The following is a 15178-nucleotide window of genomic DNA, read 5'->3' on the forward strand; positions in this document are numbered from 1 at the left end:
AGTTCCTCCCTGTTGAAAGTCATTTAAATTTATGCAAAATCAGTAGAATGCACAAACCCCACGCATGTGCAAAGGAATATATGCAATGTTTTCTAATACAGAATAATTTCAAGACAAAATGCTGTTTCCAAGGGAATATATCCAGTGGTCTTTGAGTCCAGCCCCTTCTTGCTGACTGTACACTTGCTATCTTCAGCTGGATCATAACTTGTAAAAGAGCCACAAGGCTTACCTTGGAGGGTTCTGACTCCCACTGTGCCCTCTCAAACTGACTGCTTTGATGGCTTCTTCAGCTAAGGCATCTAGAAGGAACCTAATTCATACTAAATAATCAGTGGACATTCCATGTTCAGTAAATGAAATAATTTTTCTCTCTTCGGGAAGAAAGGTCACAGTGAAATCCAATCTGTTCCTTTTGATGTCAATGTGTAAACAGCACCAGTGGAAAGCTATTTCAGCTTTAAATTCTTATAATCCTTTTATAATCCTCTTTGCAGTAGTTGCAAAATAATGGAAACAAAGAGAACTGTAGCTTATGAAGTCACCCACCAGGTAATAAACTGTTCTTGTACAATGTAACAGGAAAAGAGGAATGGAAACAGTAGGAAGAAAGCTTGGAAGAAGTCTGTCTCTATTCAGTCTTTGTAGGCTTGAAGCTTATACTTTGAAATAAGATTCTTCAAAGCGGTGGCATTCATATCCCTTTTTCTTTGATAGACAAAGTAATCTTTCTTGGCATAAGTTTTCTTCTCCATTCATCAAATAGCAGTCAAACTAAAGGAACATCCCTGTAGGCTTGAGGAAGTCTGCCTTTAAATCCTCTCACCTTCACTAATTTCTTACAGTTTTTTCTCTTTTAAAGTTATGGAAAATACGTCAGTTGTTTTTAAAAAATGTATTTTACATTTTAAAATTCTCTTCATGTCTCTGTCACAATTTTTCAGGACAGGATGTTAATAAGTATTCCCAAGACATGCAAACCCAGCATTTAACATCATATATTTTATACAGAGCAAATACGGATTTTGTAAAACTGCCACAGAAAGATAAAGGGGTAGGTTACTTTCTATGTGATTTGCTAACAGAAAGCCTCTAACTTAACAAAAAGCCTCTGTTTCCCTAGCAGTGCTCTCCCCAAGACAGCCTGCCCACGTGAGAGCCCTATCTCTGAGTTGTTTGGGGGAGTCAAAAGAAATCTCATCAAGGACATTTCTCTCCCCTTACCTGAGGCCATGTTTGCTTTAGGTAAGTATTCTTTGGGAGCTAAGATAAAGGAGGGGCTGAAAGGCCCAGGCAAGCGCCTAGCCTGCCTCAGGCTTCAGACCATCAAACGCCATGGAGAGTGCAGCTGCAGGTCTCCCGCTCCAGGCTTCGTCGGGTCCCGTCTGTCATCGCTCCCGGGGCGCCCGGCGGCAGCAGCGGCAGCGGCAGCGGCAGCGCCCGCTCCAGCCGAGGGAGCACCTGGAGAGGTAAGGCAGGCAAGAGAGGCCTTTTTCAGCAGCTTTCGTTTCGAAACTCCGACTGTAAGATTTGAATGTAATGGTTTCAGCATTGGCCAGACAATTTAAGAAGTAAAGGGCAAAAATATGTTTCTGAAAACGTTTCACCTGGAACAGGTATTTTATTTGGTTTGTCGGTAATTTTATTCAAGTAAAATATTTCAGAACTTACTTAGAAGTAAATGAAACTTAAGGTTGTGGTAATTGATTTATTGTTAAATACAAGGAAATGGTTACAAGCTGCGTCAGGGGAGGCTTAGGCTGGATATTAAGAAATACTTCTTCACAGTGAGGGTTATCAAGCATTGGAATGGTCTGCTCAGGGCCGTGGTAGAGTCTTACAGACATGGTTTAGTGGTGACCCTTCAGTGCTGGGTCGAGGCTTGGACTAGATGATCTTTGAGGTCTCTTCCAACTGGATGTTTTCTGTGACTTTGTGATTCTGTTTACCTTCCGTATCTTAAAACATTCTTCTGTTTTCCAACTGTATGCATCTGTTATACACCAGCAGAGATGGGAAGTAGCAACCACAACTGTAGTCTGCTGACCAAACAGAAGGCAGATGTAGCATTCACCACTGCTCGTGCTCTCTTAAGCTTAATCAGATGAGATTGCCCATATTAGTTTAATGATGAAGTTGCTTACTCAGTAAATAACCAGCAACTCAATGATGGCATGGAATCTGTATTTAGAAATAGTGTCAGAGAGATATTTACTTTTTATTTTATGGTACTGCTGCATAAATTAAAAACAAAACAAAACCAGTATTAATTACAACGTCATTTGGTGTTCAACGCAGTCACTTTGAGTTATGAAATCTTAAAAGAAAATGACACCTCAGTTAAAAATGTGCAAGTGATTGTCTAGTTTGTTTAATTAGATCATAGAAGACAGATTGATATTACCACAGAAAGCAGATTTATCAAATCAAAATCTGTTGAAAAGAAAAAAAAATCCTGTTTCAAAGGATGCCAGCAGAATCTAACAAAAGATAATTCTTTGTTGTAATATCCATACGGTATAACTGTGAGGTCACTGTTCTATCTTAATCTTTTAGCAACCCTGCTTTATGGAGGCCCTGGATGCTCACAGCAAGAGATGGTGAGATGACAGAAAATCAACAAATGGTGAGACTAAATTCTGGATAAAATAAATCTTACAGGAAACAGATGCAAAAATTGAATTTAGTAATCTGTTTATTTGTTCTTTCAAGCATTAATTCAGTGTTAGAAAATATGGTTCAAATTACAGTGCTCAGTACATAATGGTTAAGAGTATCTCTCTCGTTAGATATAGAAGCATTACCAATTCTTAAAGAGCTGCAGAAAACACTGCTTACTCAAAACAACTCAAAGCAGCTTTTATTGCTTAATTATAAAAATAAGAATATGCTCGGTTTGAAATGTCCATGCTTAGTCTGTATGTGGTAATTTAAAAAACATACCTTCAGGTGCACAATTTTATTGATTGCCTTTTGGGAGGGATGTTACTATACCTAAACCAGTTGGATAGTAACACAAAATTGGTTTTTGAAGTAGCTCTGACTGCCAATTGCCTTTGAAAGGAAATGTGATTATTTGATTTACTTATGTAGGAGAATTAGCTAGGCTCAAAGAACAAAAATAAGAGAGATTGAAGCACACTCAGCGTAGGTCCCAATGTTGAAAACTTTAAAACAATGGTATTGGAACCATGCTACTCTCATACTTAGTTTTAAGCACCTGCATAAGTTTTTGCAGCATCCAATCCAGTTATATCTGCAGTTTTTTACCAAAGGCAGAGCAGGTTAAGACAACAGCTCTGCTTAGTGCAAATCTTCAAAGGCTCACAATTTCTACTATGTTCTAACACATGTAACACCTTTTTACCTCGTACTTTTTGCCTTCTGATGACGGAGGCTATAATGGGACAGATCTGAGGGAGTGCCACGCTCCAACCAACAGGCACCCTAAGAAAGCCTGCAGGACATCGTTCCCAGCAGTGTTCCAAGCTTTGCTAAGGATCAGGGGAGTCTTACGCTCCCTCACATAGACAGTACATGCTTACAGTGCTGATTTCAAGAAACTGAGGTGTCCAAAATCAAGAAGTTTGATCTGTTACTGAGGTTGTTTTGCAGAAAATTTTATTCAACCAGATCAAAAGTTTTCATTCATACTCGGGCTTCTGCCCACTTGTGTGAGAAAAACAAAGCATACATGAAGTTTTCCACATTCATGCTGGCAGCCTGGCATTGTTTCAAGGCAAATACAACTGAAACAGTTGGTTTCAATGTTTTAACATTTCTCTTTCTTGTCATAAGCTACTCAGATCCTTCTCATACATATCTTATGGCCCATCCACACTGCTTCAGCATCCCAGATGCCCCTATAGCTTGGGACATAACAAGGTCTGAAGGACAGGTTTAGGAGTTTGTGCAGTGCACAGGTGGGATGAGGTTCTCACTAATGCATACCTAGATCCAATAGCTGTGGAGGGCAAGAGGTGTCTTCAGCAAAGTTACTGAGATTTCTAACAGAACAGTTGCATGTCAGTTGCATGCTGGCTACTTTTATTTTCTGCAATGGATGCATATCGACGCCAATGCTTTACAGACCAGTAGACAAGACAAACATTGGAGAGTGAAGCAAATAAAAGTTTCAATATCCTCTGTGTAATTCAAAGAGCTTCAGGAATCGACATATAAGAATCTAACCTGAGACACTGAAAGATGCTATAAAAATTAAAAATACTACCAAACCCCACTGATTTAATAATTTTACCTCTATTGCCAAGAACATGTATTACAATATACCTGATAGTTACCTATACATAACATACTTTTTCTTATATAAAAAGTAACAATTTTCCTGCTGCCTAAACTCAAGTATGTTGTTATTTTTGTCCAAAAGTCATTAAAATTAATATAAAATTACTATTGCCATATCTACAACCTAATACAGATTAACAATGAACATTTTTTGCTGTATGCAAGTCAGATTTTACAATTAATAGGCTTTTATCAGATTTGTTTCTCAGAAATGCTGTATTATAATCTGAAAAGAAAAAGCTTATAATGTGTGTTTAATCAATCCATATAATGGCATATATAATTACCAAATATAATATGTTTTCCAAAAAGAAAACCATAGAAAATACAGATCAATAGAATTTTGCAATAGAATTTTGCAAAAGGCAAATTTTAATGTGAATGTGAAAAATAACATATGGCATTTAACATAGACACGAGGATCACATCTACAATGTTGAGCCAGATCAGGAGTCCATTTTACTGGGTACTATGGAAAAAAAGTAACTGAGTCTCCTTATTAAACACCAAAATAGTCCCAAACTCCCTAATGGCCTGAAGATAAATCATTTTGGTTACAAGACAAACAGGTCAGTGTGAGAGAAACAGACCAACATAGAAGGAACAGAGAGAATCTGACAGGTTGTCTTTGCTCAAGTCTGTAGCCCAAGGGGTTTTTGAAGCCCACAAAAATATCCATGCTGAAGCCCACTTCCTCAGAAGGATAAATTGCTCTGACAGTGGCAAAAGTCATCTTTATAGCAGACTGGACAGTATCTAGATTCTGTTCACTAGAAGTTCTAGTGTGGAGGAGCTACATCTTCCTCTTTTGTGCAACACCAAGTTTATAGCAATAAGGGATAAAAAGAAGCCTTCTTGGTTTAAGATCTGGAGGAGAATTCATGCTGCAAGGTGAAGTAATAGGGCTGAGTGATTTGGGGAGATGCTTTCAGGTTTACAATCCATCTTTATAACCCTAACAGGATTTAGTAATGTTAACATTTGTAAATTATTGGGTTTTATTGTGACCTTAACTTGAAGGAATTTATTCTGTGCTGAATTGAATTTTGATATGTAAAATATATTTTTGCTACCTAGCCTGTTCTAGTCTGCTTGCTTTTTATCACTCTTTGCATAGAAATGAGATGCCACTTGTCTCTTGATTTTATTGTTTGGACATGTTTCTGTGATCTTTGATTACAATTAATCTTGATGACTTGGAACATTCCAAAGTCAAGCCCCTGGTTAGAGTAGTTAAAGAGGTATTTTATAAAATCCTAACCTCCCAGTCATTTAAAATAATTGAAAATCTTTTTTTCTTCCAATCATTGAACTTCCATTTGGTGCTAATATTACCTCACCAGTTGCTATAGATATTTCATAAGAACTTAAGCAAGCTATACATCTTCATGGCTTTATGGCTCATAAAACGTACAAACTCAAATGCTCTTTTAAAATGTGCAACTATTTGCAGGTTGTGGCAACGTGTTCTGGAAAGTACACTTGGTCAGTGTAAAACAACAGCACAGCAATCAGAGCAACATTCCTGTAGAATTTTACAGTTGTTTGTAGAAGAAAAAAAGTGAAACCTTAATTTTTACCCTATTCTAAGTAATAAATATGTCTCTTTACAGTCAGAACTGGATGGTCAACTAATAAATTTTAGATCAAAAGGAGGTCTGGGGTTTCAACATCCAGTGAGGTGAGTTCTTCCTATTGCTTGATACAGGAAAAGTGGCACCTTCCAAGACAAGACATTTACCTTCTCAGGAGAAGTATCAGTTTGTCTCTGGAGTATTTCTTCTTAGTGCTCCAGTTTAACTACTCACTAGACTCCATAGATTTTTATCTCTCCACAAGGAAAGATGCCTAGGCTGAATAGAACCTGAATCAATATGCTAATAACAAAGACAAGAAAAAAATAATCTCAAAAGAAACAGCTACTAACGCAATGTGACTTATTACAGATGTGTCTCTTGAAGTGCTTAAATGCTCTTGAATAAAAGCTGAACTCCAGGTAAAGTTTTATCTATGCTTGGGGGTTTCATAAAGATTTTCACCAACACTTGGATTCTTTAAGGCTTAATGATGTAGAAACTCCTGATTTGGACTTTCATTTTGAAGAGGAAAATTAAAGGAAAACCCCTCTTCTTTACAACCACTTGTTTTTATGAAAGTAGAAGCTTAAATTCTGTCTGATCATAATAGCTTTCAAATTTATTTGAAAACTGGCCAAAGTGGAACCAAGAGGAAGAGATGTAAGTATATATATCTATGTATCTCTCTCTCTCTGATATGTATATATGCACCCAACACCACATATGTATAGAGACCACAAAATTTTTGCTTTATGAATTTTGATGTAAATTTCTCTCACTGTATACCTCCTTTTCTACCTGGAGACAGACAGTACACTGAGATCAGCCTTCATGAAACAGGCCACCCACCCTAATCTTAACCTGGTGTCTTAATCTTACTTCCAAGATCTCAGAACATTCCACAAACATTCCCACAGCTGAATGGGACACTTCCATTCTGAATTCTGCTACGAACCAAACCTTCTTGAGCATGCTTCACTGCCCTGGCAACCCTTTATCAGAGTGAGACCTTAGGTAAATACGATACACAATATGCCCAAAGCTACTGAGGTGAATTATAATCAACAATATCTTTTAGTTAGGAACTTTTATTAAAAAAAAAAAAAAAAGAAAAATCATAGATTTTTCTCTCTCCAAAGAAAGATTAAAAAATTTATATTTAATACTGAAACTAGTTTAGCTGGGGAAGCATCACATAGTTTTATTTTGTCTCTTAAAATATGTTTTCTTATTAGACTTTATTTGCCCAAGTCCAAATCCCAAAAGTTTCTTAGTAACATTGGAGAGAAGGTTCTGGCGAGTTTTCCAGTGCAGGCTACAATTCACTTCTACAATGATGATGCCAACTCTGAGGAAGATGAAGAAGAAATAAGTTCAGCCTAAAAATGACCAGTGCTCAGCCTTGAGAAACACAAACCAAAAATTAAAAAGTCAAGGAGATTAAAAAAAGAACTGTCAGAAACTTATGGATAAACATCTCACTGAATGAAGAAATACATCAAAGCTCAAAGGAGAACTATTTATATCCTACCACGAAGAATGAGTCAATGCAACTGGAAACTCATAGGAAATCCTTTTGTGTTTTGAGAGACTTTTAAATAAAACCCTGAAGCTGAACACAAGTTTGTAAGGTTTAAATCAAATTGTTTTAAGTAACATGGATTAAGAACATTAAGAGTACTGTATTTAGTTCCTCTTTTTCACATTGAAATCCTGATAAAATGAAATATGATTGATTATGAGGCAAAATAATATAATGTACAGCCCCAAAATAAGCTGAAGGCTTTGAAAATGTTGAATTTATTAAAAAAAAATGCAAATACTATTGCTTATTAGCTCCATAAGGCATGTTTATTCTGATGTAAATGCTATATGCCAAGTTGTCCTAATCCATTTCCAGTATCAGCTCCTGTCAAGACAAGTTCTAAATGACAGTTATGGCATTTTGGGGGGTCCTGTCATTCTGTTATTATCAGACTTCCCTCCTGTCAACAGAAAAGTGCTTTTTTGTCGGTCGGAAAAATAGTCAGTCTTGATTAAAAACTATGATTTAACTTAATGACACATTAAAACATGCATTATGTGCTACCTTTTTGTCTTTGCCACAATATTAAAATGTTATTTCTATAGCTTTGTGCACCTGAATCTATGATTTTTATATAACTGCCCCACTGTTGATTCCCATCTAGTGGGGTTTAGATACATATCTTCCTACCATAACTGGTGTTCAGGTAGACTTCAGTTATGAAGTTTCATAAGCATCTTTATGTTGCATGGAATGTAGACACATTTATTCCAACACTGTTATTCCACTAGCAGAAACTGCTTCTTTTTTGTACAGTTTATTTCATTCAGAGCATTGGTATAATCTGTTGTGGTTAACCTTTTGTTTTCATGAATTGTACATACACAGCAGTATGTGTCTCGCTATGCCAGCATTTTCTAATTAACTCAAGGATTAGTTATTTGGCCCCACTATGCTTCATAATTATTATGAGTCAGTTATCTTATCTCTAATCAAAACTGCCATTGTTTCCCAAGATACAAGGCAAAGGCAGAATCCAAGGTTTTTGACCTTTTCTATGCTACTGTTGGTGGTGTAGATAAGGTCAAAAGGTTTTAAGAGCCACTTAAAGTGCATGTCAGATCTCCCTCTTAGCACAATGTTTACAAAATAAAAGTGTATCTATTAACGACATTTACACAAGGAGACAGTAGTCTATAATACATAGAATTAAAAGAACTAGTTGAAATTGTAAACTTGGTATGACAGATGAAAATTCAGCTTTTACCTTTCATTCTTTATCAATATATGGAGCTATATGGAACTAAAACACAGACATTTTAAAGATCTTCTGTTTCTCTCACAAGATATCCTAAAATTATTTATGCTTCAGTTTCATCATTATTCAGTCTGTAGCACAAACAAACAGAAAAGCATTCAAGATCACTTAACAGGTTGTCGATGACATATTCCCTACAATGGTCAAATAATTGTACATTAAGCTTCAACTTCTTCCTGACAAGAAGCTCTAGTCTCCATCAATGCTCAGCTGATTTCACTCTCAACATTTGGAGTTCTGCCCTCATCTTTAAGTCCTGAACAAGGTATTTTCACATGTTTTAAGACATCTCTGCATGCATCTGTGCTGCCATTTTAATCTGACAGAAATCAGCCTGGTTCTGGATGAATTGTTCAGACCTTCATTGAGGATTACTGAAATCTAGAGGGAACCATCTCCATCCCCTTGAAAACAGTGATTACAATACAATCCCCACAGAGCACAGCCTCCCTAACATACTGCCCTGAAGAGCCATTTGCTTTACACAGATATTGTCACCATTTAAGGACTCACTATGCAAAAAGAACACTGTAGGCTCTTCCTTGCTAATTCTTACCTTTCTTCTGAGATCATGCTGCCTTTTACTTCCTCCTGCACAGCTTCTCTGCCTACCCTGCAGACACCCAGCAGTGATTGTGGTTACTCTTTAGAAAGTATCAGATGAGGCCAGTGCAAGTTTGCAGACATGGATGCCAAGGAAGACCTGGTGTTACTGTTGCAGGATGACACCAGCCACAAAGCCAGAAACTGATTTGTGTTACATGTCTATTTCTGGCTGCATCCTTTCCTCTAACTGGTAAAATGGAAAAAAAGATAATTTGGGCACCAATACTTACTCACTTACACCTCCAAGGCTCTGCATTCCTCCTAGATTCTGCCCAGGTTCGGGCTGGCAGTGGCATTCATAAAATAACAGAGCTTTTTGAAGATCCATGACTAGAATTAATATTCTGTCTTCAGCATCAACACATCATCTTCCAGGCAGTCCTTACACTTGTGTGGAGCTTTGTTATCCTGTTGTGTACTCTCACTAGCTGGTGACCAACCAGTCTGCAGCAGCAAGTTGTATTTGTTTTGGCTGAGATAGAATTAGTTCTGTAACACAACAGTATTTTGGCTACTGCTGAGCAGTACTTGCACAGCAACAATGCTGTGATTTCCCAACATTCCCTGTCCAACAGTAGGCTGAGTAATAGGCAAGATCTTGGGAGGGAATGTGGCTGGGCCAGCTGACCCAAACTGACCAAATGGGAATTCCATACCATATGACAACAGCTCAGATATAAAAGCTAAGTGAAAGAAGGAAGTGTGGAGGTATTCGATGATGGCATCTGTCCTCCAGAGCAACTCCTACATATATTGAAGCCCTGCTTCCTGGGGAGTGGTTGGACATCATCTGCTGATGGGAAGTTGAGAACAGTATTTTTTTGTTTGCTTTGCTTCTGCACATGGCCTTTGCTTTTTGTCTTATTGAATTGCTTCCATCTTGACCTGTAGGCCTCTTGATACACTTTCCCTCTCTCCTGCCCACTTAAGGTGTGATAGAGTGGCTTTGGTGGACATCTGCCCCCAGCCAGGGCCAAACCAACACCCGAGTGGTTCACTGAGATCTGTGATAAAGCCTCCTGGACTTTCTGGCAGTAGCATGCAACACTGCCAAGTTAATTTTGGGTTGGTGAGGTCTACTGAATATTTTGAGAAATGGAAAGCATTGGTACCAACTATTTTTAAGGAGTGTTGGTAAAGAACCTTTGGTGAGTAGAAGAAGCTTCTGATGGGGTAACTAGTAAAACAAACAACACAAGAGAACAGATACTGTGTAGACAATGGCCATATACACCAACACAATGTTGTGGGTTTAAGCCACCACACACAACTACCACAGCAATACTGGACGGGGCATCTTAACACAACTACTACAACAATACTGGATGGGGCACCTAATGTCAAGTGTCCTGGTAACATAACCAGGCAGAACCTGAACATTTTGTACTTGTCTAGAATATCCAGACCAAGTGGAGCAGTAGCTCCATTAAAAATCATCCTAGGCAGACAGAGCAGTTTTAGACAAATTCCAGACAAGCAATCCCTGAATACATGCAGATCGACTACCCAGAATGCAAGCCTCAAGTCTGCTGTATCCTAGAAAATTATATTCATACCTGACATGAGTGCAATAAAGAGAGGGGGGAGAAGAATGTTCAGGTTAACACAAACAGCAAACAGAACTTTTTAGACACATGACTGAGTATATAAACATAGTCTTTAACATCTTGAATGTCTTTAAGATGGTAAAGAATCATTGAACATCAAATAAAAATAGTGAGCAGTGCCTTTGAAACAAAAGGAATCACTTGACCCAACCTGTTATTATGCTGTGATGTTGCTGAAATTAAGTTTTCCTACTTTCAAAAAGTAAATGAAAGATTTTCAAAAGAGAAACACAAAGATACCACATCTGGCTCACATTGCTGCAGGCTGAGGAAACATTTTAGGGAAACATTACCAGCTTCTTGCCCTAGTCTTTGCTCTTGCTATTTTAACAGACACTATTAGCCAGTGTTGGAGGCAAGATAATATCTGTGTTTATCTTTGGTCTCCCATATTTGTAAAGGAGCTACATCTTAGATGTATCAGATGTAGACATAAGCAAGTGCTGTTACAAATCCACATCTCTGGAACACACACCAAAAAATGTCTTAGGTGTGCTTTAAAGGTGTGCTTTATTAGTAAAATAAAATCAGACAATGGATGACAGTCTTACCAACGGCTGTTATAAATACCAAAACAAATCATCTTCCGTATGTTGAGGTCTGCTAATATTGCATCAGCCTAAACTGATTCAATTTCTCAGTCTCTGCCAAACTTTCCATTTAGATTTCCCTGAACTGTCAAATTCCATTTTCAAATTAAGGTAAATACTACTGTACAGTTTACCTGATTGCTAATATTTAACTACAGTCATTAGAGAAAGCCAGAAGTGCATTATCCTTTTCAGCCAAGCCAGCTTTTAGTTGCTGTTGTTGAATAACTGTCTCTTCATGTTACAATGTCAACATACTCTTATTTGCACACTTAAATAAAATCTGCATTGTGATTCCTTACCATTTTGTTAGTAATTAAGAGAAAATAAAAGTGAAGTAATATAGCATCTCTGTTATTCAACCACAGTCAACTTCCAGTTTCAGTTCTGCTTTGTTACTTCATCTGTGATTTGACCTTGCTAACTTTTCCGTGACCTCAGAATCATCCATCATTTACAGGAAAAAGATAACAAAGCATCCCCAAATAATGAGTTTATCATGAGCTTACTACATCAAAGACGAGATAGAAGCAGCATTTTGAAGATTAAATCGTTGGCTCAGGATGTCTGCTCCACAGAACTTCCCTTAGTAGTTCAACAGCTGCAACATTTCCAGCAAATGCTACCCTTTGATTTTCACTGCCTAAAATTATGATAGTAAAAGACAAATTAATATTCCACTGCACAGGAATGCTGGAGAGGCAATGTTTATAATTTTGTATTTTGTATTGTATGTATTCACATGAAAAAAAATTATGTTCATAAAACAGTCTTAAATTCTTTCAAGACAAGCTCTTGAAAGATACATATATCCAAGGGAACCATGTCCTCATATGACATTAGTATTTCTTCTATGTTCTTTCTAAATAAAACACAGTAGTAATTCAAATGAAAGAACTAGTGTGGGAAGAATGATTTATTTTTTCCCTCTAAGCTGTATTTATACTGAGAGAATGACATTGTCACAACTGAGAAAAGACCATCTCCACAACAGTGGTTTTATGAGCTCTCACTGAAACATCTACCATTTAATTTACGCCCCATACAATCATGATTGCCAGACTGGATTAATCCTTTAGCTGCTTTTAGCAAAAGGCTGAGAATTAGGCTGATACATAAACTGCACAGCATACCAACAAAATTTACTTTGGCAACCTCTCCGCAAGGAAACTGGCAGAACAAGACTAAATGCTTCCAAAACTTCTTCCTCAGGATACAGTTCAATTCATGAATAGAGGGAGCAATTGAAAAAAAAAAGCCCCATTCATCACAGTTGTTTTAGAGCTGGTTGGAAATCTCACAATGTAACTGCAAGCAAGACTTCACATTAAACACTTAAGCCACTCAGAATCAAGTGCTCATGGAAAAGTTGCATTATGGAACAAAATATATTTACACAAAATCACTTATTAAATATTATAAGTCAGAAATACTTCATGATTTACACTCACAAATGAAACTGAAGTCCACACAAACTGACTGGTAAAGAAACAGAGTATTTGAAAGTTCTTTTCAAAAGAGCTTTAATGTTGAGTTTCTGATTGCACCAGTAGGTGGGAGCTTCACCATGAATGTCAATGAAGTATTAGAGAGTGTGGTAGGTTGAAATTACCCACCAACTAATTTGGAGTACTATCCCTCCATTTTGGATGGAAGCAAACGAAGCTTTATTTACAAGAAAACTAAAATCTGGAAATATTAAATGCAACGAATATGTACAAAACATATATGTTTTTTACATATACATATATATATATTTGCAATTAGTGAACAACATAGAAACTCCTCAGATCCTCCTGGACTCATTCACCACTCCTTCCCTCCTTTCCGTTACCTCACACAGTAGCTAAACCAGAGATTGCCCAGCAAGGCCATGGGAGAGAGAAGTTGCAAGAAGAAGCAACAGAAGAAGAGAGAAAGAACTGTTTATGCCTCGCCTCTACATCCCATTAGCAAGCCAATGAATTATACAGACCTTACCATTATTTTTCTTTTTTATCCAATGGTAATTTTATTTTGGTTTCAGTCTTTGCAGTCAGGAACTAGGCTAAAGTTCTCCCTTCAAACTAACAGAGAGACACTCTATCATGACAAAGATCACTCTCTAAAAAAAATGAATTGCCACAGGTGCAGCCAAAACATGGATTTGTTACACTGTCCTGGGACAGTGGGAGAAGAGGAAAGAGTCAAACATTATTTAGACTATCTCACTGTTACCTCCATTCTCATATTTTTGTCAGAAATGGAAACTTCACTGTTTCACCAGTTAGAATCTCTACTCTTCATTAAAGTATCTTTTCAGTCTAACTTTTCCTGATTTAACTCACAGCATCTTAAGGCCCACTAAAAAGAACAACACATTTTTAGTATTACTTTACTACCTAGCACAGAGGTGTACCACCTAACAACCAGAACACCAGAATGAAATCTACACTCTGGAACTAAAATATACACACATTTTCCCTGCCTTTACTTTCACAAAAGCCTCAGGCACACCACCTGTACTGACAGCAGCATGAGCCCTCCTGATTTGTGCTAATTATCAACTTCATAGAAATGTTTCCTCCAGCAGTAAACAGCTTTAATATTACAGCCTTCTGATTTATCCGAGAGGGCCTTTCATAGTACGTGAACTTTTGCCATTAAAAGTTCTAGACTAATATAGTTACCTTTTAGTCTATTTTCCTCTCCTCCAATCACAAACAATGGCTATTTTAAAGTTCATAAAATCAAGCTGACAGCATTCCATATCATGCCCGAAGTACTTTTAAGACGGCTTTACAATACTTTAGGTAACATCAAAAGTATACCTGCATACCTTAAGGAGAAAGACAACTCCATTTCATAACTGCTGAAACATGTTTTTTCAAGCACTGCTTCCTGCAAGGACATCACTTTCATGCCTACAAACTGAAATAATACTTGAGATGCTGTGCTTTTCTTTCCTTTTCTGAGAAGTACAGGATATGTTTGCAATCTTTGTCCTTGCGTGCCTGCACACTCAGAAAGTTAGAGAAACACAGCTCTAGTTTTGTGAACTTGGCTCTTTTCCGAAGTGTAAGACTATTCCCTGGCTGAATAACCATCATTATCTAAAAGAGAAGTTTCCAAATGAGCTTTCTTAACCGTGTGTTTTGGTGTAAACATTTTCAAGTTATTTGCCAATTATTATCAGTCACTTACTTTCAGGCTTTAAGCTTCCACTCATTTTGCACCAGAAGGGCATCTCTTTTTATCTCTGCCATTGCTGTCTTAACAACATAACAGAAATACTGCTTTAGTATTATGTCATACTGTTTAACTGTGAACAAGCAAGACAAGCTTTTTTTTTTTCTTTTCCAGTTGTCTGAAAAAGCCTCTAAATGGGTGTATTTAACTTCCAAGCACACAATTATTATCTATTTCATCCTGTTCCAGGATGAGTTAAGATTATATATCAATGTCAAGAATGTTATTTCAAATAAGTCTAATCTTTGTTCCTTTATCATTATATATTTATGCTAGAAAAATTAAACTATAAATACTAACATCACTTTTGCTTGGAGAAAGCAACACAGATTAAAAAGGTTAAAGACTTATTTCCTTCTGCTGATAAACGTGCAGAATTAGGATTCATGGCAGGATAACAGCTCTTTGCATTTGTAAAAGCT

The 15178-nt window shown here is 37.1% G+C and overlaps 1 protein-coding gene across 1 annotated transcript; it reads left to right on the forward strand.

Annotated features, from left to right (window-relative positions):
• Positions 1-1335: 1335 nt before the first annotated feature.
• Positions 1336-7265, forward strand: RIPPLY3 (ripply transcriptional repressor 3). Its single transcript, XM_054393918.1, has 4 exons — positions 1336-1469; positions 2557-2626; positions 5919-5986; positions 7118-7265. The coding sequence occupies exons 1-4, from the start codon at positions 1336-1338 to the stop codon at positions 7263-7265; spliced, it is 420 nt and encodes a 139-aa protein (XP_054249893.1).
• Positions 7266-15178: the final 7913 nt, after the last annotated feature.

The sequence above is a fragment of the Indicator indicator genome, chromosome 1 (assembly GCF_027791375.1).
Source record: "Indicator indicator isolate 239-I01 chromosome 1, UM_Iind_1.1, whole genome shotgun sequence".
Classification (NCBI taxonomy): domain Eukaryota; kingdom Metazoa; phylum Chordata; class Aves; order Piciformes; family Indicatoridae; genus Indicator; species Indicator indicator.